Source organism: Paramisgurnus dabryanus, chromosome 17 (assembly GCF_030506205.2).
Source record: "Paramisgurnus dabryanus chromosome 17, PD_genome_1.1, whole genome shotgun sequence".
NCBI classification, from domain to species: Eukaryota; Metazoa; Chordata; class Actinopteri; order Cypriniformes; family Cobitidae; genus Paramisgurnus; species Paramisgurnus dabryanus.
In genome coordinates, this window is record NC_133353.1 from 25,590,369 (window position 1) to 25,615,316 (window position 24,948).

The window sequence follows — 24,948 nt, forward strand, 5'->3', positions numbered from 1 at the left end:
TACCCCACACTGAGCAGGGCAATAAAATAACTGTAGTAAACGTGATGTGCTTTAAAATTACAGTAATTAGATTAAATGTGTCTTTAAAAAAGTCTCTTAATCTAATGAGATTAGGGACATTGTTTGATTTTAATAATTTAATAATTTCAATATTTTACATAGCCTTACTTATTCAATATTTTAATGATTGTTTTGTAAAATGTTCTTTATAGGATGATTTTTTGTAGTTTTGCTGGGGTTTCACAGACGGGGTCTCTCTCTCTCTCTCTCTCTCTCTCTCTCTCTCTCTCTCTCTCTCTCTCTCTCTCTCTCTCACACACACACACACACGCACGCGCGCGCAAGTAGCCGATTGATTTAATAGTTTAATATCGTACATTAGTACAAATGGTATTCAATTCATCCACCCCCCCAGAAAAAAACAGTGGTACCACACTTTTTTACTATAATAAAACCTATACGCCTATTAGTACCTATTTAAACCTATATTATACCTAATTACTACTTGACCTATATAATTAGGCCACCATTACGCGCGTAAATATAGAGTATAGCCTATTTTTATTAATTCATTATATTACAGTGTGTAAAATACAATTCATTCCAGCAATATAAACTGCAATTCTAACAGTTGCACTTTAAATTCATGCAAATAAAAGAAAATTAATGTGCACAAAGCAATCTGTTGGAATAAGGAATATTGTCACTCATAAGCTTAATTATTATTCTGACTACACAATTATAGCAATATTTAGTCAAATTCTGATCACCAACTAGTCTGTAATTTGCCTTATTAAATTAACTTTTAATACCTAGCATCATAAGAATATATATTATCGATTCAGAGTGTCGTCATCATCTCACGCAGGGAGAAAAAAATGTTCGTCTACCTATCAGTATCCCGGCGCGCCTGTGAGCGCACTCTGTCTATTGTCTGTGACGGCGCAGGGTGTGTACAGACAGATGAGCGGGGATGAGCGATGCGCGGTGCCTACGGAGCTCAGTACATGGCGCGGTATGTAATCATGGAGCATCACCTTGGGCGTTGGACCAAGATGTTTTACGCTAGGACAATTTTCATATGATGAACATTCATTTGATTAATTTTAAAGCGCATACACGTCTGCATAGTAACGTGCGTATTTCATGACTGATCGCTGCGTTGTCATTTTTCCTCGCGTTTTTATATAACATAACAGAATATTTAAGCCTCTCCGGCGTTGCATATTACGATCAGAAAGATGATGAGAAACAGCCCGTTGCGATTACGGACCATGACGGTGGGGAGAAACACAGAGGCGGTGAAGGTGGTGGTGCGGTGCCGCCCATTAAACAAGAAAGAAGAAGCGACAAATCACGAAAGAATTGTTGAAGTAGATGTCAGACTGGGACAGGTGAGAGTGCGTAATCCAAAATCATCCGGCACCCTTATGAAAGCATTCACGTTTGATGCTGTGTACGACACTAATTCAAAACAAGATGAGCTTTATAATTATGCGTGTAAACCTCTTATTGACTCCGTTTTGCTTGGCTTTAACGGAACTATATTTGCTTATGGTCAAACTGGCACTGGCAAAACATATACAATGGAAGGTGTGCCCACAGACCCGGAGAAAAGGGGAGTCATTCCTAATTCGTTTCTGCATATTTTCAACCACATATCCAGATCTCAAAATCAACAGTATCTTGTGAGAGTATCTTATATCGAGATATATCAAGAAGATATTCGAGATCTCCTGTGCAAGGATAACAATAAAAAACTGGAGCTCAAGGAAAATTCAGATTTAGGTGTCTATGTCAAAGATCTCTCATGTGTGGTGACTAAAAACATTAAGGAAATTGAACATGTCATGAACTTGGGAAACCAGTCGAGGTCTGTTGGATACACCAAAATGAACGAGCGTAGTTCAAGATCGCATGCGATTTTTATAATCACTATCGAATGCAGTGAGATGGGCGTCGATGGTGAAGAGCACATTCGTGTCGGAAAACTGAACATGGTGGATCTCGCTGGCAGTGAGCGACAAAGCAAAACAGGAGTGCAGGGACAGAGGTTTAAAGAGGCTACGAAAATAAACTTGTCTCTTTCTGCCCTCGGAAATGTTATCTCGGCCTTGGTGGATGGGAAGAGTACCCACGTTCCTTACCGGGATTCTAAACTCACTCGCCTGTTGCAGGACTCCCTTGGAGGGAACTCCAAAACGGTGATGATAGCCACAGTTGGACCATCTCCATGCCACTATGATGAGACTGTTACCACGTTGAGGTACGCTAACAGAGCAAAGAACATTAAGAACAAGCCAAAGATAAACGAGGACCCCAAGGATGCGCTGCTGCGTGAGTTCCAGGAGGAAATAGCCCGCCTGAAGGCACAGCTCGAGGAACGAGGAATGCTTGCCAAAGAAAGGAGAAGACGAAGGAGAAACAGTATGCGGATGAAGAGAAGTCTGAGTAGTGGGGAGGTGGAGACGGAAAAAGATGGAGATGTGGGTATTGTGGAGACAGTACAAAAAGAAAGTGTTGAGGAATATTGGTGGAAGCAGCAGATGGCCATAGCCAATTACAAGCCAGATTTCAGCAGGAAACTTGGCACGCTGGATGAGAAAACAAAAACTGTGGAAGAGTTGATGAAAGAGCAGCAAGCTATGGAAACCCTTATTGAAAAGTACAAGGTTAGTATTAATTCACTCGTCTTTTGTCTACCCAACCAAAAATTATAGATAATATGATTAATAAGTCATTAAATAATGTATGCCATGACTGTGTGTAGGCTATGGAAAGTAAGCTTCTGGTTGGAGGGAAGACCATCATTGATCACACCAATGAACAGCAGAGAATGTTGGAATTAAAGAGGCAGGAGATTGCTGAGCAGGTAACAGTGCTTACCACAGCAAAGTTGTAATACATAATATATTTCAGGGATCAGAATCAGATTTAAGTGTGTAATAAATCCTGCAGGAGAGACAGGAGTGGGACATGCAGCAGCTGATGTTTGAACAAGATGAAGAGACAATCGAACTGAAAGAGACGTTCTCCACTTTACAGCAGGAGGTGGATTTTAAGACCAAGAAGCTAAGAAAGGTGTGTAGAAACACAACCCATGCCCTCGCATTCAGAACAAAGTTTTTTAATAACACAACAAAACATACACATTGCATTTTTCGTTCATTACGTTACATTATTTTAGATATTCAGTAACAGTATCTCTAACTAATTTTTCTCAAGACATCTGTTCATTACACTTTACACTCTAAAAAATGCTGGGTTATTTTCAACCCAGGTTGGGTTGTTTTAGCTTAAAATTCTGGGTGGTTTTAAAGGTGCTATGTGGGATTTTTTTATAGGACCTTTTGACAGAAATGCCATAAAGTATAAATAACTATATTATCAGTGGTTTATAATGACCTTATAAAATGAACAGTATTGTTTTTATTACCTTAGAATGAGTCATTTTTATCTACATAGTTCACAGTGGGTCCCCTTACATGGAAGTTGACACTATGTTTCCACAGTAGCCGTAAACGGAAAGAAACATTCTACATAGCATTTTAAGAGCTCATTATAGTTGTGCGTACTAGGTCCTACGGCATAGCCGCGATGGCGTAGGTTACGCAGCATTTTTCAAATATACTTCTGCGTCGTTGTCCGCATCGAGGTGCAAACACACATGCAGACCGCTGGTAGGCAGTATCAATGCAGGTAACCACAGTAGCAGCGTCAGCGTGACCGTCAATGAAGAAGCAGCTTGGCCAGTTTAAGCCACAAACGAAGAAGAAACAACTTCTTGTGTTTGTGTTAAGAAGACCAGCAGTAATGGAAGTAAATAAACAGCGATGTTATGTTGCAGTTTCAGTTAAATCACTCATCAACTTTGTTCTCTCCGTCGCAAAACGGAAATACCTATGATGTAGTTTTTTAAACTGATGGGATGCGTTCTAGTGGTCCAATCATAGGGCTTGCGGTCTGTGTAGAACTGACGCACTGTAAAAAATTAGCAGAGGTATACGTCAGGTTACGCAGAGCTACGCTAAGAGCGTGCTAAGAGTTACGCTAAGGGCGTGGCCACTTGAGTGACAGGTGAACTGCCACTGCTGTCACTAGAGTCGAGCTAGGCGGGCGTGGTTTCAGCAACCAGCCACCTCAGATTCACCCACGTCCCACCTCTCTACCCATTTTCAGTTATCCGCGAGTGATTCGCGGTGACACACGGCCAAAATGCCGATGGCAGGGACGGCCTACTATTGGCTTCAAAAAAGTTCTTCACAAACCTTTGGGTCACATCACGGACACTACGTCCATATTTTTTTACAGTCTATTTTTTCAACCTGCGCGCATGCACAATAGCTACAATAACCTGCCCAAAGCTGTTTTTAGTGTAATTTGAGCTAAAGAAACTAAATTAATGGTACAGCTAATGTCAGATTTAGTTGTTGGTCCGAAATATGTTGTTTTATTGTGATTTTCACATACAATTTTAGACATAACTGTCTTCCCCCATTCAAGTAAATAGTACTTACGTCTTGCATGATTTAAATAGCTGCTCAAAGCATTTTTTTATTTGCTTTAGCTAAGCAGTTATGAACCAATAAAATTTTTTATTTATTTTATATATTACATTATAGTTAAAACAGTATCACACTACAGTTGAAACAGCTTTGGGTCTTTGTCTTATTTTGTATTTTTTTGATGATTTTTTTTTGCTTTTTGATTATTTTGTTTGCTTTGATAGTAAATAATTGTTGAACTAATTAATTATTTTCATCCTTCTCAACATTGCTTTCGTTGGTTGTCTCACAGTTTTACAGTAAGCTGCAGCTTGTGAGGTCTGAGATTGGGGATATTATCAATGAACACATTACAATGAGACAGGAACTGGAGCAGACAATGAACGAGCTGACAAGAGAGATGAAATTCAAGTATGTCCTCCATCTGTTTTCAAAATAACTTTGCATGTCCTTTATGTTTCCATCTAAACATATTTTTAACTTTTGATCCTTTTTTGACAGAAATCTGATAATTGAGAATTTCATTCCTCCAGAGGAAAAGAACAAGATCATGAATCGTCTTCACTTTGACAGCGAGGAGGACCAGTGGAAAGTCTTACCGCTTCTCCCCTCTGAAAAGTAAGAGATCAACACTGTTTCAAACATTACAGGGCATTTACGATGATGCTTTCTTATTAAATTTTATTACTATTTTATTTCCTCTATTTATTTCAGTAACTCGCCTCTTATCAGACGAAGGCCAACATCAGTTATTGGATACAAGAGACCAATTAGTCAGTATGCACAAGCTGCTGTTGCAACCGGCTCTCCTTCTAGATACAGGGTTGGTATTGTACACAAAGATACAAATTTTTCTGTGTGATTTTAGGGACTCCCAATAAAATGTCTATATTGTAAATATTTTATCATGTGACAGGTGCACAGCATTCTTTATTTAATTATTATTTTATTATTTTTATTTTATAATTTTAAATAATTATTTACTAAAAATCAACTTATGTTGGGACAGGCTGAGAACATTATGCTTCTTGAATTGGACATTTCACCACCCACCATGGTTCCACTGGACCTTCAGCGGTCAGAGATAAGGACCCAAGACCTGATACGTGATTTCGGCCATTATAGAAAGAGGACGACTGCGTCACGTGTCATGAAAGCTCGATCGTGGTGAGCACCCGGCATGTTCCTTATTCACCACTGCCAATATTATAGCACTACCCAGAAAGCAAAAATCCAATAAATTGTTAAAGGGGACAGAGAATGAAAAACCATTTTTACCTTGTCTTTGTTGAATAATGGTAGTCTACCCACATTCACAAACATAGACACATAGAGATTCCTCTTTCAGAAATGTCAGCCAGAAAACGACCCAATCTGAAAAACTGATGCTTATGACATCACAGGCATCTAACTGCCCCTCCACTTTTAAATAATTGGCTAAGTTTTTTGAGTTGCAGCAAAGTCAGCCAATCAGTAATGAGATTGCAAGTTAAGCCAGTAGGGGGAGCCAAATAGGTGCAAAACCACTTGTTTAAAATCCCCCACCCTAATAGAGCTATCTGAGAGAGGTTAGGAAGCTTCTAAGGCATTACAGACCCAAACAAAACAAAATTTGTCTACGTGTCACATCACAGAACAAGGATAAATACCCCGTTCAATCAATCTATGTCACCTTTAACATATAAACTTTGCTTTTTTATTCCCAAGGTACCAAGGGCCAAGTCAATCTGCTTCTTCATCAACCAGCTCTTCGGCCTCTGGGCTTCAATGCCCTGCATCTCCAATGGGAGCTTGCGGGACAACCCACGAACCTTGATCTTGTACGGTTTAGTAATCAGGAGATGAATTAAGGCATAGAAAGCACTGTTTATTATCCTTTGCTCTTTAAGCTTTAAGCAAGACCATTCGTCTTTTTAATCATGTTGATTTTTTTAGCATCAAAGCTTTGGATTTGCAATTTTAAGCACAATTGTGTCCTGTATACTTGAAAAGGGTAGTGTATGCTATTTAAGTTTGTAATGTCGATCCTGAACAGAAACAATAAAGAAATTAAATCTCTCTCTCTCTCTCTGTATAATTTAAACACAAGGGTACACAATTTGAAAATGATGGACATTGTATGGAAGATAAAGCACAAGAGGGCTTTAGATAGGAAGCTTTGTAGCCCACATGATTGTAGATTGCAACACACTTTATAGCTTTTAGGTCTGGAAAGTTGATCACAAGTTTAAATTAGGCAAAAGGGCAAGCATTAATATTTAAGTATGTCTGTCTATTGATCTAGTAAAAACAATGTTTGCCCTTTGGCCTGATTTAAACTTGTGATCAACTTTCTGGAGCCCCAAAGCTAATGTGACTTACAATGTAAACTACTGATAAAGGGCTACAATATAAAGTACACTACAGTTCAAAAGTTTACTTCACTGTGTTTCTCGTGATCTTAAAAATCATTTTATCTTAAGGTGTTAAATGTTTGCATACTCTAAGAGTGGAAGAAATAATTAAAGAACGACTAGTGACCCTAAACTTGTAAAACTTTTATATATCGCTGAAAAATAAATGATATGTTAGGTTTCAAGATTATATATATATGAGTTGGTGCATATTGCATTCTTACCATTCGACTATAAATACAATTTTGTCTATTTAGCAACTGCTAAATGTCTTAAATGTGTCATTCATTATAAATGTATCAGCATTAACCACTTGTTTAAGCGTGTGTGTCTGTTTCTAACCTGAAATGTTGTTACAATTGGCGTGAGTGTAGCCTGAGGTAGGTGCTTTCCCCTGAACTGTCACAGTACAGTAAGATGACGTTTCCCAGAGGGTCACATGATATGTGTCTTACAGTAAAAACCCAATATGGCAGAGATGGCAGCTCTCGCACGGTAACTAAAGCAACATCAACAGTTTCAACAGCGCCCTTTCAAAACTGCTGGATTTTTTGCAAGCGACCGCAGGCATGAGGGAAAGACAGAAGAAGAAAAAGGGCAGGACGTGGGCAGAGGCCGCCAAAACGGTAAAACTGTGCACTTCTCGAGCGTTTGTTTGGCTTGTTTTTGCCGTGTGCTCCCACTTGTACAACTGTGTTTATGAGTTCATGACCCGCTGTTGTAGGCGAAGTATTGCGTATGCATTTCTGGGCCTGGTTTCGGTTAGAGATACAAGAGTGCTTTCGGTTACATAACGAACAAATAAAATATGTTTTTATAATAACGTCTTATTTAACAACTTTTGATCCGGGTAGAGATTTATAGGAGCGTATGTTTGTCTTCCCAGCCGCTAGCTTGCGCGAGGCAGCTTAGCGCGCGTATAGTGAGTGACACTTCGCAGCTTAGCCTGTTAGCTTAGCTCACCTAAACCAACAAAACACACGATTTTCGTTGTCCTACCCATGACACTTTAATATAACTGCATTTTAATTGTTTTGTGGTTCAAAAACGCACATCCATAGCATGGTTAAACCCGTCGAGTCGGTGGATAACGATGTTGTGATAGCTTATGGCGGAGTGTGTTTACTATTTGTCGTCGTTAACACTCCTATCATATCGTGATATATTGAACTCCGAGGGTGCAGTTGTAGACGCACCGGGCAGTTTATAGTATGCAACAACACACGTTGACATTATAGCACTGGGTTTTTCTAAATGAAGCCAAATATATCCATTATATATTATGCTATGCACCTGTCATGGGTGAAAACAACAAGTAACTTAGTTAGTCTTGTGGTGTTTTTTAAACATGAAAGAGCTGTGGTTTACCTGCACGGAGTCTGTTATTTGCCCGCCAAAGCACATTCTATTAATAGCCTAAATTTTAATATCTAATTATTACATATTTTATATTAGCTTGGCATCTTTTATGTATATTAACATGTTAAAGAATGATTAAACATATCAATAAGTAAAATAAAATAAAATCAACTAGTAAAACAATAAAGTAGACTATATCAAAAACGTAATTGAAATTAATTCTGTAATAAATTACAAAATGTTAGACAACATAGCATTGTAAAGGTCCACTTGTCCACTTTGTGCATCCATACACCTGCGGCAATAGTTACATATAATAATAACTTTTCATTTTAAAATAAAAACAAAAACATTTTACAAATATAATAACTTTTGTCTGATTTCTATAAAAAATTGGGTTAATTATAAAATTAATTTTTAAAATAAAAGATTGATCATAAAAATTGCATTTTTTTTAGTACTGAATAAGCATATTATTTACAAGATGTTCGCAAGAATGTACTCAGAAACCTGTTACAACTTACACAGTTGATTCTTAGTAATCTGTGTTTTTCCATTGTCTGCATACTTGCCCCCTATTCCAGTTGTGAGTCGTGACTGTATGATGTTGAGATTTATCTTTTAATACTGAGGACAATTACACTCATACACAAAAAATTTAAATACACAAAAGGTTCAAATATTAACTGATGCTTGAGAAGACAACATGCATACAGCTGTGGCAGACAAGTCTGCTCTTTCAGTGTTTTTAGATCTTTTTGTCAGATGTTACTATGGTATACTGAAGTATAATTACAAGCATTTCATATGCCTCAAAGGCTTTTATTGACACTTACATTGTTTATGCAAACAGTCAATATAAGACCTCTGCAATTCGCCCTGGCAGGCTGTCAATCAACTTCTGGGCCACATCCTGACTGATGGCAGCCCATTCTTGTATAATCAGTGCTTGGAGTTTGCCAGAATTTTTGTTTGTCCACCCACCTCTTGAGGATTGACCTCAAGTTCAATTACAGTGGAAAGTATGACACACTTTCTAATTATTAATGGAATATATCCATAATAATGTGATAAACCACAGCTGTGCTTTCTCTGCCTGTGCATAGTCAGTGACATCATACCCATTAAAAATGAGTGTGGCTGTTTGTAAGTGTGTCTGCAAATGTTCAAATACAATACTTTTTAAGGCCTTCTTAAATGTTGAAGGCAAAAAGACTTTCCAGCCAAAAGGTTGATGATCAATTGATTACTAAATATATTTTAACAAAAAGTAATAATTCAGCATTATCTAAATGAAGTAAGACCTCTCAGAACCCTGACACAGCAGGAAAGGAGCAGCTTTTAGGCCTTGATCCAGCAGCTGACTTTATAAGTGGCTCAAAGCTAAGATTTCCTGGAATGTCTAGATTTTGTCTGCATTTCTCAGACTCTCAAGACACAACAATGAAAACGAAATGTCTCGCTGCGTGTTGTAACATGTAATTTAGAAACTTTTATGATGCAAGAACAGAGTGACCAAAAATAATTAAAATAGGTGAATCTTCCACTTGGATGACAAGAAATGTCCAGGTCATATTACACTCCAAATCAAGAAAAAAACAATACATTTGCAGAATGAAAATAAATCTTGATTTTTAGACTATTAAGACGTTTTGGATTTGGACAACACCCATCAAACCCTATTTTAAAGCGTCAATATTATGCCTATTTTTACAAGATGTAGTATAAGTCTTAAGGGCCGAGTATACTTTTCTGTGTCTGTCCCAACTGTCAAAATACAGGGTTCCCACGGGTCCTTGGAGAAAATTCAAGGCCCTGGGAGCTTTTTGAAAATATACATACATAGATACAGGTCATTGAAAGTGCTTGAATCTATTTTATGCAAAAAGTTTTCTGGAAAAAAAATCCATATTATTTCCTGTGTAGTGTAGGATAATATCATAAAATTTCCAGCATTTTAAGCACACGTGCTAAACTGTTCGCTTTGAATGCTTATATCTTCTGTATGTGCATGTTGATTCATACCAAAATGCTTTTTTGCATAGTTGTGTTTGACACATGAAAACGTCTCGGGTTATGCATGTAACTGTTGTTCCCTAAGAAGGGAACGAGACGCTGCGTCTCTCTTGTTGCCATACTTCCTGCGTCCCTGTAATGCCATTTTCGGCAATTTTTCAGATAGCAATATACTTCCTGGCTCCCGTGTCACCCTGTCTTTGCTGTTGAGCCTCACCATTGGTTGAATTTGATATACACATTCAGAAGCCTTTACCCCTTGGAGGTGTCCCCAAAGCGAAAGGGAACTGTAACAATGTATATTAAAAGATAACACAATGTAACCTTGCTCTCACTTGAAATGTGTCCCCACATTTAGTCCTTGAATTTGAGGGTATTGGACCTTGAAAGTCCTTGAAAGGTTCTTAATTTTGAAGTTAACTAATGTGTGGGAACTATGAAAATACCCCACAAGATAATTTGTTATAGCATGTCTATAATGCCCCTATTGCGGCAAGAGCAAAAAAGTGCTGTTGCCATGTATGTACCTTTAAATGCAAATGAACTGCTGCTTTCGGTTAAAATAGATTTCATTTCTGTAAATACAGTCTGGGACAGTAGGATCTTTAGCTGCATTCTTGTAATGTTAACCAGTCAGTTAGTGGCTGTGAGCTTTGTTAGTGTGACATCACATTAACAAGCAAATCAAAACAGTATGTCAGTTTTGAAACCGCAAGACTGTTCTTGTTTAATGGGGATTAAAAAGCGAGGAGTGGATGGATTTTTTTCATTGTAGGGTGTCAAATCATTGGGCAGATCATCCGATCAAATCAATCCACACTTGTCCTTTCTTTGGGTCACTGCTATAATGTGAGTCACGGCTATGTTGTTCACTTGTGCCCATATCATTGTTCCCAGGTGCTTGAGAAATACCCCAACACACCGATGAGTCATAAAGAGATCTTACAAGTGATTCAGAAAGAAAGACTTAAGGAGATAAGGTGAGTTCACCCTCCACATGTCTTTCCCGATGCCCTTTGTCATATAAAAAAAAACAATTTCTTAGTTTCTTGCCTCCAGCTTAGGTAACAATGGTATTGAACAACACCGTCAGCATACCACACATCTAATTATCAAATCTCTTTTTGTTTCTTTTCTCTGTTGTCATCCAGAAGGTAAGATTGTACCGTAGTTTTCCCCTTTTCTCTAACTAACTAAAATCCAATCCCTGTGCATGTTATTAACCTGTCATTTGTTGACACAGCATGCAAGGGACTCCAATATAAACCCCAATAGTGAGGACCTAGTGGCTGTGGCTTTTACCATAGTGCTTGTCCTCTTAACTAGCTAGTTGATGGTTGTGCTGTTGGCCGTTTTGCTATTTAATTATATACTTAATGTATGTAATTCCTTTTTGTCTTTTTGGTAGTGTTTTTTGTTATGATTACTTCTTTATTTAGGTCTGCATTACTAATAAATTGCTTACTATGAAACAGAACAGACATTATAAAACTTGCATGGAAACTTGAAGGAATATTATTGTCTGTTGTATTGGACATCTACTTTGCATTTATATTTATCTTGAAAGTCATTAAAATTTTATAAAGTGTATTAAAAGAATGTCAATACTATGTATCGTGCAAAAGATACACAAATACAAAGTTAAAGTAACACACATCCAAATTTGGACTTAAAATCCAGTCCAAATTTAGCAAACTTGAACACAGATGATTTTCTGATTGGTCAAAACTTAGGACACTCACAGACACAGGTTTGATATTTTGTCAAACCAATTTCAATGACTTCTGGGTTGATTTTTTTGTATTTGACATTTCATTTTTTTTTACATGGTATTCAAATAACTAAATTAAATGCATGCAGGTTTGGCTACATTTAATCTTTTTCTCTAATTATTAATAGGTGAAATATTTGAAATGACATAGTTATTACATTAATATTGATTACTAGCCACATTTCATACATTTAACATGGAACATTGTTTCAGTATTCTTTCTTTATTTTAAAATGTTTTCATGTAGTTGAACAAATACGTTTGAAGATTGTGAATGTAATTAAATTTGCTGATTTTTATTGTTTAGTGGGACTTCCCCTCTTGCCTGTCTCAATGCCATGCTTCATACAAACTCACGTGGAGACGAAGGGATCTTCTACAAAGTCCCTGGTCGAATGGGAGTCTATACACTGAAGGTTGGTAGACATACAGTATTTAAAGCTTTTCAAACCACAATTGCATTGCCTTTGTTTAGGGTGCATCTCTTCGTGCCCCCCCAAAGAAAAGTCATGACACAATCTCAAATTGAATGTTTGATTTAAACAAAGCATATTAAATGATACGATGTAGTGCTGTTGACTGGTAGCTATATTTTTCTGAGGTTTGATTACACAGAATTTATGATAAAATAATGTATTTTATAAAATTGCCATAAAACTGGGGCCCCTCGGGCACCTCCTCTTGCACCCCAGTTTTGGGAACCACTGTCATAGCAAGTGTAGGGGAACCTAAATACAAGTGCTATAGCTAAGAAAGGAATAGTTTTGTGTGTCAGATTTACTGTAATACTTAATTCTATTAAAGTGTATTTGTTAAACTTTCATGTTGGAAATAAGTGTCTGCCAAATAAACTGATGTGGGTTTTCTGATGTGCATTCAGTTTAATGTGTTTAATCTGTTTAAATCAAATTTATACTTGTAAATAATATACTTCTCTTGTAATGAAATGGAAGTCTTTATAATTTAAAAAAGTAAAATAACCATACAATATTTACATACAGTATTTATGCTGTACATGTTCTCATGTTATATTTAACACACCAATCCTTTGATGTAATTTACATAAGCAGTAATGTGATTTTTAAATGGGTTTTTAAATAAGCATCTGCCGTTTTGGTGTGTCTGGACACTAATGTATGTGGTTTGTGTTCGCGTGTGAGCAGAAAGACACTGCAGATGTGGTGAAGGAACTGTCAGAAGAGGCCTCAGACGACAGCAGCGACAACATGTCTGATACCCCATGTACAGAAAATAACAGCACCAACAGCAAAGATGGACGCAGAGGAAGGTGGACAAGGAGAGGTAAAAAAAATGTTTAATGGTTAATTAAACTAGTGAAGTGTGTAATTTATCAGCACCAAATGATGTTGCAATAAAACTTTATATACTTTAAGAACAGGACGAACTCACTTCCCTTCTTTATTTGGTTCGACAGACGGATAACTCTGCCATAAATGTACACCATTGTTGTTGTTTTTTTTATAGTGCAATAACGTTATTTGGGAGAATCAGTCTACAAATGAGTTGACTCGGTTGTCTCTGCATATAAATATTGCAAAGACGTTAGTATTTTTGCACTGAAACATGCTTTAGTTATGTATTTACGGTTACATAAAAATATTACAAAAAAATACATACTGCAAATTTAATTAGTGGGTCAGAAAGCCTCGCTAAATTAAAACAAGTCAAATTAGATGTTGAAATCTAGTGCTGTTATAGTTTTGCCTTTTATATGATAATTGAAATAATGTTTCATCCAAAGTTTCACCAGTGATCAAAAAGCTTATAAAATGTATTGTATGTTGATATTTTACCCTAATTCGTAATCACTTGTTGTGAGTTTTAATGGTCAATGCCAATAAAAAGAGTAAGGTGAAAATTGACAGGGCTGTCAGTAGATTTTAAAACAACTTCTGACTGTTATTGTCCAATCAGAGAATATAAAATTGCTAAGCTAAACATCAGCTATCTGTTGGTTTTACCCAATATTGGTCTACCACTAATATTAATGCAGGATTTTTTTATTTTTTTTTTAGATTTAAAGACAATTCAGTTATATAAAAATGTTCATGCCATTGCAAGGGATACAGTATGTAGTCTCAAACGTGTAAATGACATCATATCTTAGCTTAGCTCCTCCCCTTTCAAGTCAAATTATCCTCTGAATGCAAAACACAGGAAATTCTGCTTGGTTGTTTTTCTTTGCATACTATGATTCTACTTCCTCATTTGAGAGAAGTACGACGCTATCTAGCCAAACACAGGCTTTACATCAAGCCTTCTTGCAGAAATGTTCATATAAGTATTTATAAAAAATGCACTTGAGCATTGTGAATTCATGCAGAACCAAATACTGTAAGTAACATTTTTTATCTGTTAATGTTGAAAATGGAAGGATTGTTGGTCAAAGAGGAAGAAACAAACTCTGCAAATACCAGGAAATTATAATAATTGCAGTGGCAGCATATTATTCATGAGCATTGTTGGTTTATTTGATTTGAAGTATTTGGTTTGATAGATTTGAAGTATGTGATCAAAATGTTTGTTACACTTTTTGGAAATACATTTTATGAATTGTTACATTTTGGTTAAAGTGCTTGAATAAAAGTCATTCAAGCACTTTAACCAAAATGTAACAATTCATAAAATGTATTTCCAAAAAGTGTAACAAACAGTTTGATCACATACTTCAAATTCTATTGTTCTATTGTTGTAATAGAGTAAAAAACATTGTGGTTGAATAGAAGTTCATGTTTGTTGTAAGCATAGTATAATCTTCTGTAGAAGTTTATAATGAAATTCTGGTCATTGTATGTTTTGTTGCTTATTGATGTCTGTTGTAAAAATTTATTAAATGTAATTTGTATTGAAATTAATTTAATTGGTCATGAAAAAGTGAAGTTAAGTTTGCATGCATATTCATATGTGGGTAATTCATGTGCATGATGTACAGATATGCACTTACTACATTGTTTTCCTATGATCCCCAGTGCCATCAAAACTACAGTCTCAGCCGTCATCTCCGCAGTCGCGCTGCGCATCTCCATCAGTCTCTAGCAGCAAACTCATGTCCCCATCACAGAAACACAGCAAGAAGGCCCTTAAACAGGTGCTGCCATTTACACCTGCCATTACTGAATTGAGGGTAGATTGTGATTTTAAACTAATTTTTTTGTATTTTATACCATGATAATGTTTTCTTTTAGATAATCTACTTTAATTAGACGTGAAAACCCAGCTAAAGTCATTTAGATTTACGGTTTTCTACATAAAATATGCAATGTAATGAACATTCTGTGAAAATATAACCTTAATACTGACTAAGGCCATGTCAAAGATTGAAAATAAAATAAAAAATTATTGAAACTAAACTTTGATGCTTCAAATCTCATAATTAAATTGAGACTTTAGTCTGTGTTTCATAGACAGGGTCACATTTAATCATACCAAATGAACAGATAACAAGTTTCACTATGTATGACATATAAAACAAAAAGTCTTAAAAAGCATTAAAATTAACGAAAAAAGTAAGCATATTAAATAGAAACACATAAAAAATTGATTGTTCCAACTAAATACACCTCACAACTGTTATCGCACAGTTAAATTAGTTTTATTGTGGGAAGTTGCGTCATTGCTTGCAACTTCACCTTGTGCCTCTCCCCCTTACAGAAAACTTTATCTAAGATGTATAGAAACCAATCGTTTGCATGCTCACATTTCGTTTTTGTTGTCATGTGCAAAAACAATGAAGCAGTCTTGTCCACATGTACAGTACAGTTTACTACCCTGATATATATACTGTTTAGCATGGTACTATATACCATCACATAGTCCTACTATGATATTAACCACTAACCTTGAGTTACAGGTCCTCTGTTTTTGTCATGGTAACCTGTGTCATGTTACGTGGATTTATGGGAATTCTTCTTTTTTTGCAGGCACTCAAACAACAGCAGCAGAGGAATCAGCGAAGGCAGTGTGGAATTCCCACCACCTCAAGTCCACGGCTGATCCTCAAGGCTGACACATCCACCTCCAAATCCCGTACATTCAGTATTTTATGCCGTTTGTATGATTTCACAATACATTGTTTGATAACTTGAAAAATGATAGCTGTTTGGATGTAATAATACTTTTTCTTCATAGGGGGGTCATGTGTGAAACAAAAAGGCATGCATGTTACCAGTCAAAAGTTTGAATGCACCTTTTCATTAAATAACAATGTTCGAAGTATGAAATACAACGGGGATTAAAGTATTTGACACATCAGCATTTTTATCAGAAAGGGGATTCCTAAGTGGGATATTGACACAAAATTTCCACCAGATGTAGCCATCAAGCCAAGAAAATTTAAGTGTACAAGTTGAGTCATAATAAATAAAGTGAAATGACACAGGGAATAAGTATTGACCACATGAAGATAACAAGTTGCAAAATGGCCATAGAAAGCCAGGAGATCTTTCAGATCATGGGAATCATAGATGTATACAAACTTTTGACTGGTGCTCTCTTTTGGCTTCTGAAGGGATGCTATTTTGTAGAATTTGGGTAAGGCCCAGGGGTCTCATTTATAAAACTGTGCATAGGATCCTTACTAAAACTCTACTTATGCACAAAAGCCGAAAATGGTATACGCCAAAAAATATTAAGACTTATAAAACAAAGCAATATTCCCCCTGGAAGTGTGCATACATGAATCATCCTCAGATCCCACCCTGCAAGCCCATTCTCCTGTCAAGTTTGTTTTTTATAGATCGCAACCTTTGCGTGGGAATTGGCGTATGCAAGTTTCCTGCCCCGTTTGTGTGTATGCACTCTTTATAAATAAGGACCCTGAACCTGATTCAGCTAAATGAACCTGTCCTCTAAAATAATAAATATGGGTCAAGCAGCTAATTACAACCTATAGTTACATTTTTAAATCAGCTGCCAGTGTTGTGTTGTGTGTGACCTCATAAAATGACGTTTGACTGTCGCCACAAAACGAAAGCACGTTTTGGCGGACACTTTGGATGAGCAACTTAGAGTGATAACAAATAAACCCTGAATACACTTCATTTTTCCTGGGATTGTACCCATGTTTTATAAGTTGAAAGACATGTTAAGCCAATCAAAGTGTTAAGGATTATTTGAAATGTTTAGGAAGGGGGTTTAGATTAGGCTTGTGGCTAAACCGGACAGTGGCCCTCAAGGTGCAGGATTGAGACCCCTGCTGTACAAAATGTAGAATACATACAGTTGATATCTAAGTGTGGTTAAAATTTGTAAATAAGTTAGATTTTAAATGTCCTGCAGCCTGGGAGCTCAAACAGGCCGAGCGTTGCCCTGCTAGTCCACAGAATTCTACCTCCAGCTCATCGTCCTCTATCAAAACAGATGCGTGCCACACAGCTGGTGCCCGAAAGGTTTCTCAGCGTTCCAGTCGACTCAGCGCCAGTGAGTTTTATTACTTATCAAAGTCATTTGTGTTAGCACATAAAATTATGTAATTTGTAACACCATCTTTGATTTTCAGGACAACTGAGGCGTGCGAAGTGTGAGATAGACGTTGAAACACCAGACTCTATCCTTGTCAACACCAACCTGCGAGCATTGATCAATAAGCACACGTTCTCAATGTTACCTACAGATTGTCAACAAAAGCTTCTTAAGATGCTCCCAGAGGTTGACCAGCAGGTAGCGAAATACAGACCATCCCTACGTTGTTGAACATGTTTGTTAAGTTAAGCTGAATTTGGGTTATTTTTCTTTCAGGCTAGTATGGATGGAGCATTGAAGGTGACTAGTTCAGCTTTGAACAATGAGTTCTTCACATCTGCAGCACAATCCTGGAAGGAAAGACTGGCGGAGGGTCAGTTAATGTCTTGGCTTATTATTAATACAATTGTACTGTTTTTTGCTTGCTAAAACAACATTAATGCTAATGACTTTTAATACGTAAACTGCAATATGCAACTTATGCAAACTGTTTTGTAATCTCAGGTGATTTTACACCTGAGCTGAGATTGAGAATACGACAAGAAATTGAGAAGGAAAAAAAGGTGGAGGCTTGGAAAGAACATTTCTTTGAGAGCTACTACGGTGAAAAGTACGCCAGCCACCACACTGGGGAATAAAATCAGTTAGCATCTACTTTTTTTGTTGTAATCATTCATTTAATATGTTCTGTCTCAACCTGCTTGTTGTTCTAGATCTGGATTGAGTATTGAAGAATCCAAAGAGCTGATAGAGGCTGAAGACGTTCCTGAACCAACTAAAAGCACAGTCCCATCAGAAAAGCCAGAGATTGTGAAAGAGTCACAGAAACAAAGCCCTGTGGCGGAGGTCAGCCGGATGGAGTTGAGGTCCAGAGATGTCAAACCAGCAGTAACACATTTCTGTCCTGAGGAGCCAGTAAAACATTCAACTTTAGAGCAAGTACAATCAACCCCAGACAGAAAGGAAGCAATGGAAGAAGTGATTGCAAAATCTCCCATTCCGAAAGCAGCAGAGCCCACACCACACAGTGAAAAACCACTGGAGAATGACATCAGATGTAAGACTCCAGAAACTCCTATAGAAGCATTGGACACCTGTTTAAATGAAAATGATACACCTATTACTAAAGATGAAGGCCCTGTGGCTGAGGTTGGACAGACAATAATAGAGAGGAACAAACCTGGATCTCCAATTCCTGCCGTCGCATCTGAACATCTGAAGAGGAAACTCTCCATTGAACAGGATACAGAACCTGGAACAGAGAAAAAGCCTCGGGTCACTCCACCAGAAGTTTCACCCCCAGTGACAGCTAAGGAAACCATAGAACAGAGAGTACCTCCACTCAAAGTAAGTTTTATATTTATTTCTTAGATTTTTCATCAGTGATGGTTGCTAAGGCAACTAAATATTGCTAAGTATTATCATTGCTCAGATTTGAGTAGAGATTAGAACAAACCCATCTCGAACCCTTTGTACTGTGGATGTTGTGCAACATGTAAGATGTGCTACTTAACAGCCTACTGGATCATGAAATGTGGAAAAAATACTTACTGCTGATTGGCTACAAGTGTGTTTTGATACTCGGTCCGACTCCCTTTTCCAAAGTGTTTTACAAAAATCAAAAAACCGCCTTTAAAGGATTCGTTTAAAAAAATTCCTGATAATTTTCTCACCTCCATGTCATCCAAGATGTTTATTTCTTTCTTTGTTTCCTCAATAAGATTTTTTTTTTTTTTGAGGAAAACATTCCAGGATTTTTCTCCATATAGTTGACTTCAACGGACTTCGGTGGTATTGTCCAACTTGCAGTTTAAATGCAGCTTCAAATGTCTCAACTGAGGCATAAAGGTCTTATCTAGCAAAATGATCATCATTTTCACCATAAAAAGAAAAAAATGTACTTATAACTACAATTTCTCGTCTTGCACTAGCTCTGGGCATCTGCGACTTTACGTATTACGTAATCACGTCGAAAGGTCACGCATGTCACATCCAAGTTATGCAAACGTTCCGACCCTTTTAAACAATAAACTTGCACAAAGAAGTTAATTTGTGTCATTCCACATACAACACCTTATGAACAGTCCTCTTTTTCCTCACTTGTAAACATAGTAGTGGTGGTTCTGCACTCGTCATCCATGACCTTTCGAGGTGATTACATAATATGTAAAGGCACATCCCAGTGCAAGACGTGAAATTGTGGTTAAAAAGTACTTTTTTTTTTGCAAAAATGGTGATTGTCTCGCTAGATACGACCCTTATGTCTCTGTTGGGATCGTTAAGAGCCATTTGAAGCTGCAATACCGTTGAGCTCCATTGAAGTCCAGTTTATGAGGAAAAATCCTGAAATGTGTTCCTCAAAAAACTTAAGTTCTTTTCGACTGAATAAAGAAAGACATAAACATTTTGATGGCATGGGGTGAGTAAATTATCAGGAAATTTTGTTATGACAGTGAACTATTCCTTTGGTCTTTGCACACTGAAGTCATTTCGAAATGATCGTGTTATTACGTATTCGTCATCTTAAAATTTGTCGTGCACAGAAACCTTGCACACACCGTCTTTATAACGTTAGCAATATATACGCTAGTACCCCCTAGCAACCACACAGAACACTTTATCATAGCATGTCTTGGCAGCCACCCATTACATCCTAGCATTATGATGGCTAGTTTACTGCAACGTAATTAATTGGGTTTAACTGAAAGTTTACTACAGTGGTACTTTGATAATAACACCGAAACACTCTCTAAATATTTGCAGATACCAGTGTCACGAATTCTCTCAGCTCCTGCATCTTTTGAGCAGACATCCCCTAGGACTCCTATCCCCTTGACACCACCTTGCATTCGACCTGGTCGTACTGGGGCACGGACTCTTGCTGACATCAAGGCAAAAGCTCAGTTAGCGCGGGCACAGCGTGCTGCCGCAGCAGCAGCTGGGTCATCAAGTGGAAGTGCCAGTACCTCCACACCCTCCCCAGTTCGATCCCTATCAGAAGAGTTTTCACCAGCAAGCAGCAGAAGTCAGTCTGTCTCACCAATGAAACAGAGCTCTGGATCTCCTGCCCCAGATACTCCCTCACAAACGCCTCCTTCCTCAGGTTCCTCTGGACACTTAGATGTTGGTTTTACTCAAGGCCTATGTGCCAACCAGGCTTCTACAAAAGAAAATCGATCTTTGCTGGGGTCCCAGATTACACAGTGTACATTGAATCCAGCAGTAAAGGAACAGTATAGTGCTGGAAATATAGTAGCATCTTCTAGTCAGGCAGAAAACATGACTGTCTCAAACGCAATTGCACAAAACCAGAGAGCACATCAAACATCTATGTCAATGACCAAGCCTAGCTCTTCAATTCCAGCAAATAACCCTCTAGTCACCCAGCTTCTTCAGGGTAAAGAGGTTCCTTTGGAAAAGATCCTTCCAAAGCCACTAGCCAAGATGGAGGTTCAATCTGTGTCAATTTCTTCCAGAGATAAAGAGAAGATTTGTACCTCAACAGCTGGGTTAAAAAAGGAGATTCCTAGAAACCCAGAAGATGCAATCAAATTTGGGCACCAGGTTACTTCTGGTCAGTCCATAATACAACTCAGATCTCCAGTAAGTGTGGACAAACTGTTCAAAACCGCCCAGGACCAGATCCTTCAGCCACTAAGGCCCAAATGTGAGCAGAAACAAACTGGTTCAAGCCATCAACTCTCCCAATTTCAGTCTGTTCAGTTAGGACCCCCTGAGGGCAACCAGGACCAGATGAGTATTCATCTAGGCATCTTTGGGCGAAAGAGGATGGCTAAGCCAGCAATGACGGGACACTACCTCCTTAATGTTTCCACTTATGGTAGAGGGTCTGAAAGCAGCAAAAGGCCACATCAAGTCAATAACACAGTCCTTGTTAACTTAAAAAAAGAGAAAATTGAAGATGAGAGTGTGAAAGGAATGTCCCAAACCTCATCTGGAGGACACTTGAATTCTCCAAGTGTCAAAGTTGAACCGCAGGGATATTTTGAGGGTGTAGCACCACAAACCTGTTCCAGTGTAAAATCTGAATCTCCGTCATCAAGCTGTTTATCCAACAAAGTAAGCACTTCTACTCGAACCAAAGAAACTTGCTCAAGAAAGCAGCTTGATAGCTGCAGTAGTATACAGGGTAACACAGAGCCATATAAATTAGCTGACAGTCACCAACACACATTCACGACTCAAAAAACACAAAATGGCCAAGAACTTGTTATTGGCCCACAGTATGGTGGAACCATCAGCATGACCGTTCCACACACACTGAATAACAGCATAGCCGACACTCCAACCTCTCCAACTGCTGTGTCCTGCAGTGGCGACAGCAGCGCGGCTGGTGGAAGCATGATGTCTTTTTCCGTTACTGTCACTGCCATACCTGCTGGTCACCTACTGGATCAGAGCAACCAGGGTGATACCTCACCTGAGCAAGCCTTCATAGAAACCTCTGGGATGGAGGACGTACAATCAAAGTGCTACTGTCGGCTAAAGGCCATGATTGTGTGCAAGGGATGTGGCGCATTCTGTCACGATGATTGCATTGGCCCATCCAAACTATGTGTCTCATGTTTGGTGGTACGATAATGGTTATGAGGATTACCATCAACTGTGATCATTCAAAAAGCAATTACAATGAGGATAACAGTGACTGTTGCTTTGGTAAGCTATTCATGTGGCTATTGTGCTGTTTGTACTTCTTGTTTTTCTTGCACACGTACATGTTTAGCATGGTATGAAATCTGTGCAACTCCGATTCATTCTTCCCCTCTCTTGGTGAGCACCTTGTTTTAGACTGAAAACTCCTTGAATACTGGCAATATTATTAAGGCTCGTTCTTTTTGTTATATTTTTGTAACAAAGTTTTAGAAATGAAAATCGATTTACTACTATTTTTGTAGATGTAAAAATCATTATTACCCCATATGTTTTTGGAAATTATCTTTTACAATCAATTCACACTAGCATGCTGAAACAGGCAACATCAATGTTTAAGTTTTGCTTATCATGCAAAGCCGTTTGTTGGTAAGGTTTAGCCTTTGAACCGCAAAACTGAGATACCAGTTACTTCGCAGAATTACTGTGAATATATTAACCTAGGCTTATATATGGTACTGTTAAAAAAAAACATTATTTAAAGAACAGAAGGGAGTTTTGTCGAGTAAATTAACAGGCTAGCACTTCTCTTACATATGAGGGTTTTTTGTGGGGGGGATATAAAAACAGATTTATATTGATAATTGACAATGGCAATAATTTGTACATTTTAGAGTATTTATACAGTTAGTCTTGTTCTTTATAAATCTCAAAGAGCATTATTGTCCCTTGTATCCTAAATAGATTTATTAGGGTTGCACTATTTATGTTTGGAAAAAGGACTTATTTGCCGATTATCTATATGTTCGAAAATGGCAATTGTTAAAGATAAGTAGAGTTGAAGCACTTATAATCTTACCCTCTCAGGAGCAAAACCAGGTCTTAATCATTTCAATAGCCTTTGTCTAATCATGTAAGTTGTTTACGTCACACAAGTGACATTGCCTCTAAATGGAATAGTAGATAGTAGTCCATATAACTTTAGTCTTTAAATCAGAATCAGAGGAAAAAATAATGCTGAAAAACTATGTGAGCAATGAAGTAAAACCTTTTGAGAAGGAAAATATGAATGTTTTATATTGTAAATAATGACTTTCTTTGCGATTCTACTAAAAATCAATTTTAAAAAGCTTTTCTGTATCTTGCCTAAACATATCTGATTGTCTACCTTACTCGAAGGGTTTTTATTTGTAATTGTTAAAACACAAATACTTTTAATCATGTTTCAAAATTAAATGTTGTGTACTGTCCTGAAACAATCCTGCTAAACAGGTACATTTTGATACAGGTAATCTAACAAACTAGTTGTTGCATCTTTGAATCAGTCATCTTTGGTTCAATCATTTGCCTTCCAGGCAAGAAATGTTAAAGATTTTAGATAAAATTTGCTTGGTAATATACCAAAGTCAATGTACGGGGACTAGATAATCAGAATTTGTTTGTAATGTCTGTCTAGTTAAACAAAGTAATATATTTTAAGTAATATATTTTAATAAAAGTCTATTTACAAAACATTTAAGAAACAGGGTATTTGCTATATCTTTATATTGGATGTCCCATTTTGTTATGTACATGTTTGTCTAAGGTGTACATTGACTTTTTTACAGTTTTGTACTGGGCCCATTGTGATAGTCTGACCCCTTGAGTCTTTTGGTCTTTCTGTTATTCTGCCTGCGATGCATTAATTTGCGCTCACTTTTTGTGTATGTGTCATTTACAGATCACTTAAATGACATAAAGAAAAGTTCCATCAGGTGTTTGTGTTGTATGAATAAAACTTAAATTTGCTTGGTGTTTGGGTTGTGCTAAATGTTTCTGGGTGGGATAGAGTTTGTTTACTTCGTCAGTTGGTTCTTATAAACTGTTGCTTTCATTTACATATGTATTTATATGCCACATTTAAATATACAAGAGACTCACTAGACTATAACTGTGATACCTCTGTTGTACAATACAGCAGGCCTTAGAAGTGATTTAATTTTTAGTCCCAAAGCTGATGCTTAGATTAACTCAGAATTCTTTGACATGTTGCAAATTGTCAGAGCTATAAACAAGTAACTCTTGAGAGTTGCAATGCATGACTTTCCATTCTACCACCAACTTTATATGCCTGTGATATTTTACAAAAGTTACATTTTTAATTCATGTTTCAGTATATTCCTTCAAAATCATGTGATTATTAATGCAGGAGGTCTTGATGTTTCAGAATCAATAAAACAGTTATTTATCAAGAGTCAACGGGAAAACTTTGAGTTAGGAATGGCTTCCACTGTGTTAAAAGAAGTCAGATATTTTATGTAAAATAAAGGTGAATGTAAAATAGTAATTGTAATAAGCACTTGTAAACAAAGTGTATTTTATCAAGAAACTGTATAAATAAAGACAGCAAAACAAAATAAGTTGTTATGTGGTGTGTTTATCAAATACCTTTTATTAGATATTATCTGATATATCATGTATATTTCATTATAACTTTGGTAACCACCGTCAACAAAAGTATTTTTTTACTATTAGGAGATCTTCTCATTAAAGTCACAATGAAACCAAAGTAGCGATTGTCATTATTTTCCCCATCGTGACGTCAGAAGCTGCATTCAGACTACAGTAGCAGTAGCACAGTGAAACAATCTCATTCATTTCAATGAAAGCTCGGCGACACGAGCAACAGTGACCGTTGGCGACTGGATGGGTGTCTTCGGTTGTGCGAGAAAGTTGAGAAAAATTTAACTTTAGCCAAATTATGAGTGACTTTCTGGAGCGACTTCCAATGAGAACGAAGCAGTGGAGTTCACGTCATCCGTCTCTCGTCAGT

At 37.3% G+C, this 24,948-nt stretch overlaps 2 protein-coding genes across 5 annotated transcripts; both read left to right on the forward strand.

The window, feature by feature from the left end:
• The first annotated feature begins 897 nt into the window (after positions 1-897).
• Positions 898-6,563, forward strand: kif3cb (kinesin family member 3Cb). The gene is made up of 8 exons (XM_065288515.2): positions 898-2,672; positions 2,771-2,872; positions 2,959-3,081; positions 4,798-4,916; positions 5,007-5,123; positions 5,220-5,328; positions 5,515-5,672; positions 6,213-6,563. The coding sequence occupies exons 1-8, from the start codon at positions 1,242-1,244 to the stop codon at positions 6,319-6,321; spliced, it is 2,268 nt and encodes a 755-aa protein (XP_065144587.1). The 5' UTR covers positions 898-1,241; the 3' UTR covers positions 6,322-6,563.
• Positions 6,564-7,336: 773 nt separating this feature from the next.
• Positions 7,337-24,552, forward strand: asxl2 (ASXL transcriptional regulator 2). 4 transcript variants are annotated; one of them, XM_065288510.2, is made up of 12 exons: positions 7,337-7,524; positions 11,171-11,253; positions 12,352-12,460; positions 13,208-13,346; positions 15,035-15,153; positions 15,986-16,112; positions 17,343-17,483; positions 17,563-17,723; positions 17,802-17,898; positions 18,030-18,135; positions 18,239-18,872; positions 20,289-24,552. In XM_065288510.2, the coding sequence occupies exons 1-12, from the start codon at positions 7,468-7,470 to the stop codon at positions 22,125-22,127; spliced, it is 3,612 nt and encodes a 1,203-aa protein (XP_065144582.1). In that variant the 5' UTR covers positions 7,337-7,467; the 3' UTR covers positions 22,128-24,552. The 4 variants fall into 4 exon arrangements, with proteins under 4 accessions (XP_065144582.1, XP_073668564.1, XP_065144583.1 ...); XM_073812463.1 differs by having other exon boundaries at positions 15,986-16,100; XM_065288511.2 differs by having other exon boundaries at positions 15,986-16,091.
• The last annotated feature ends 396 nt before the right edge of the window (positions 24,553-24,948 follow it).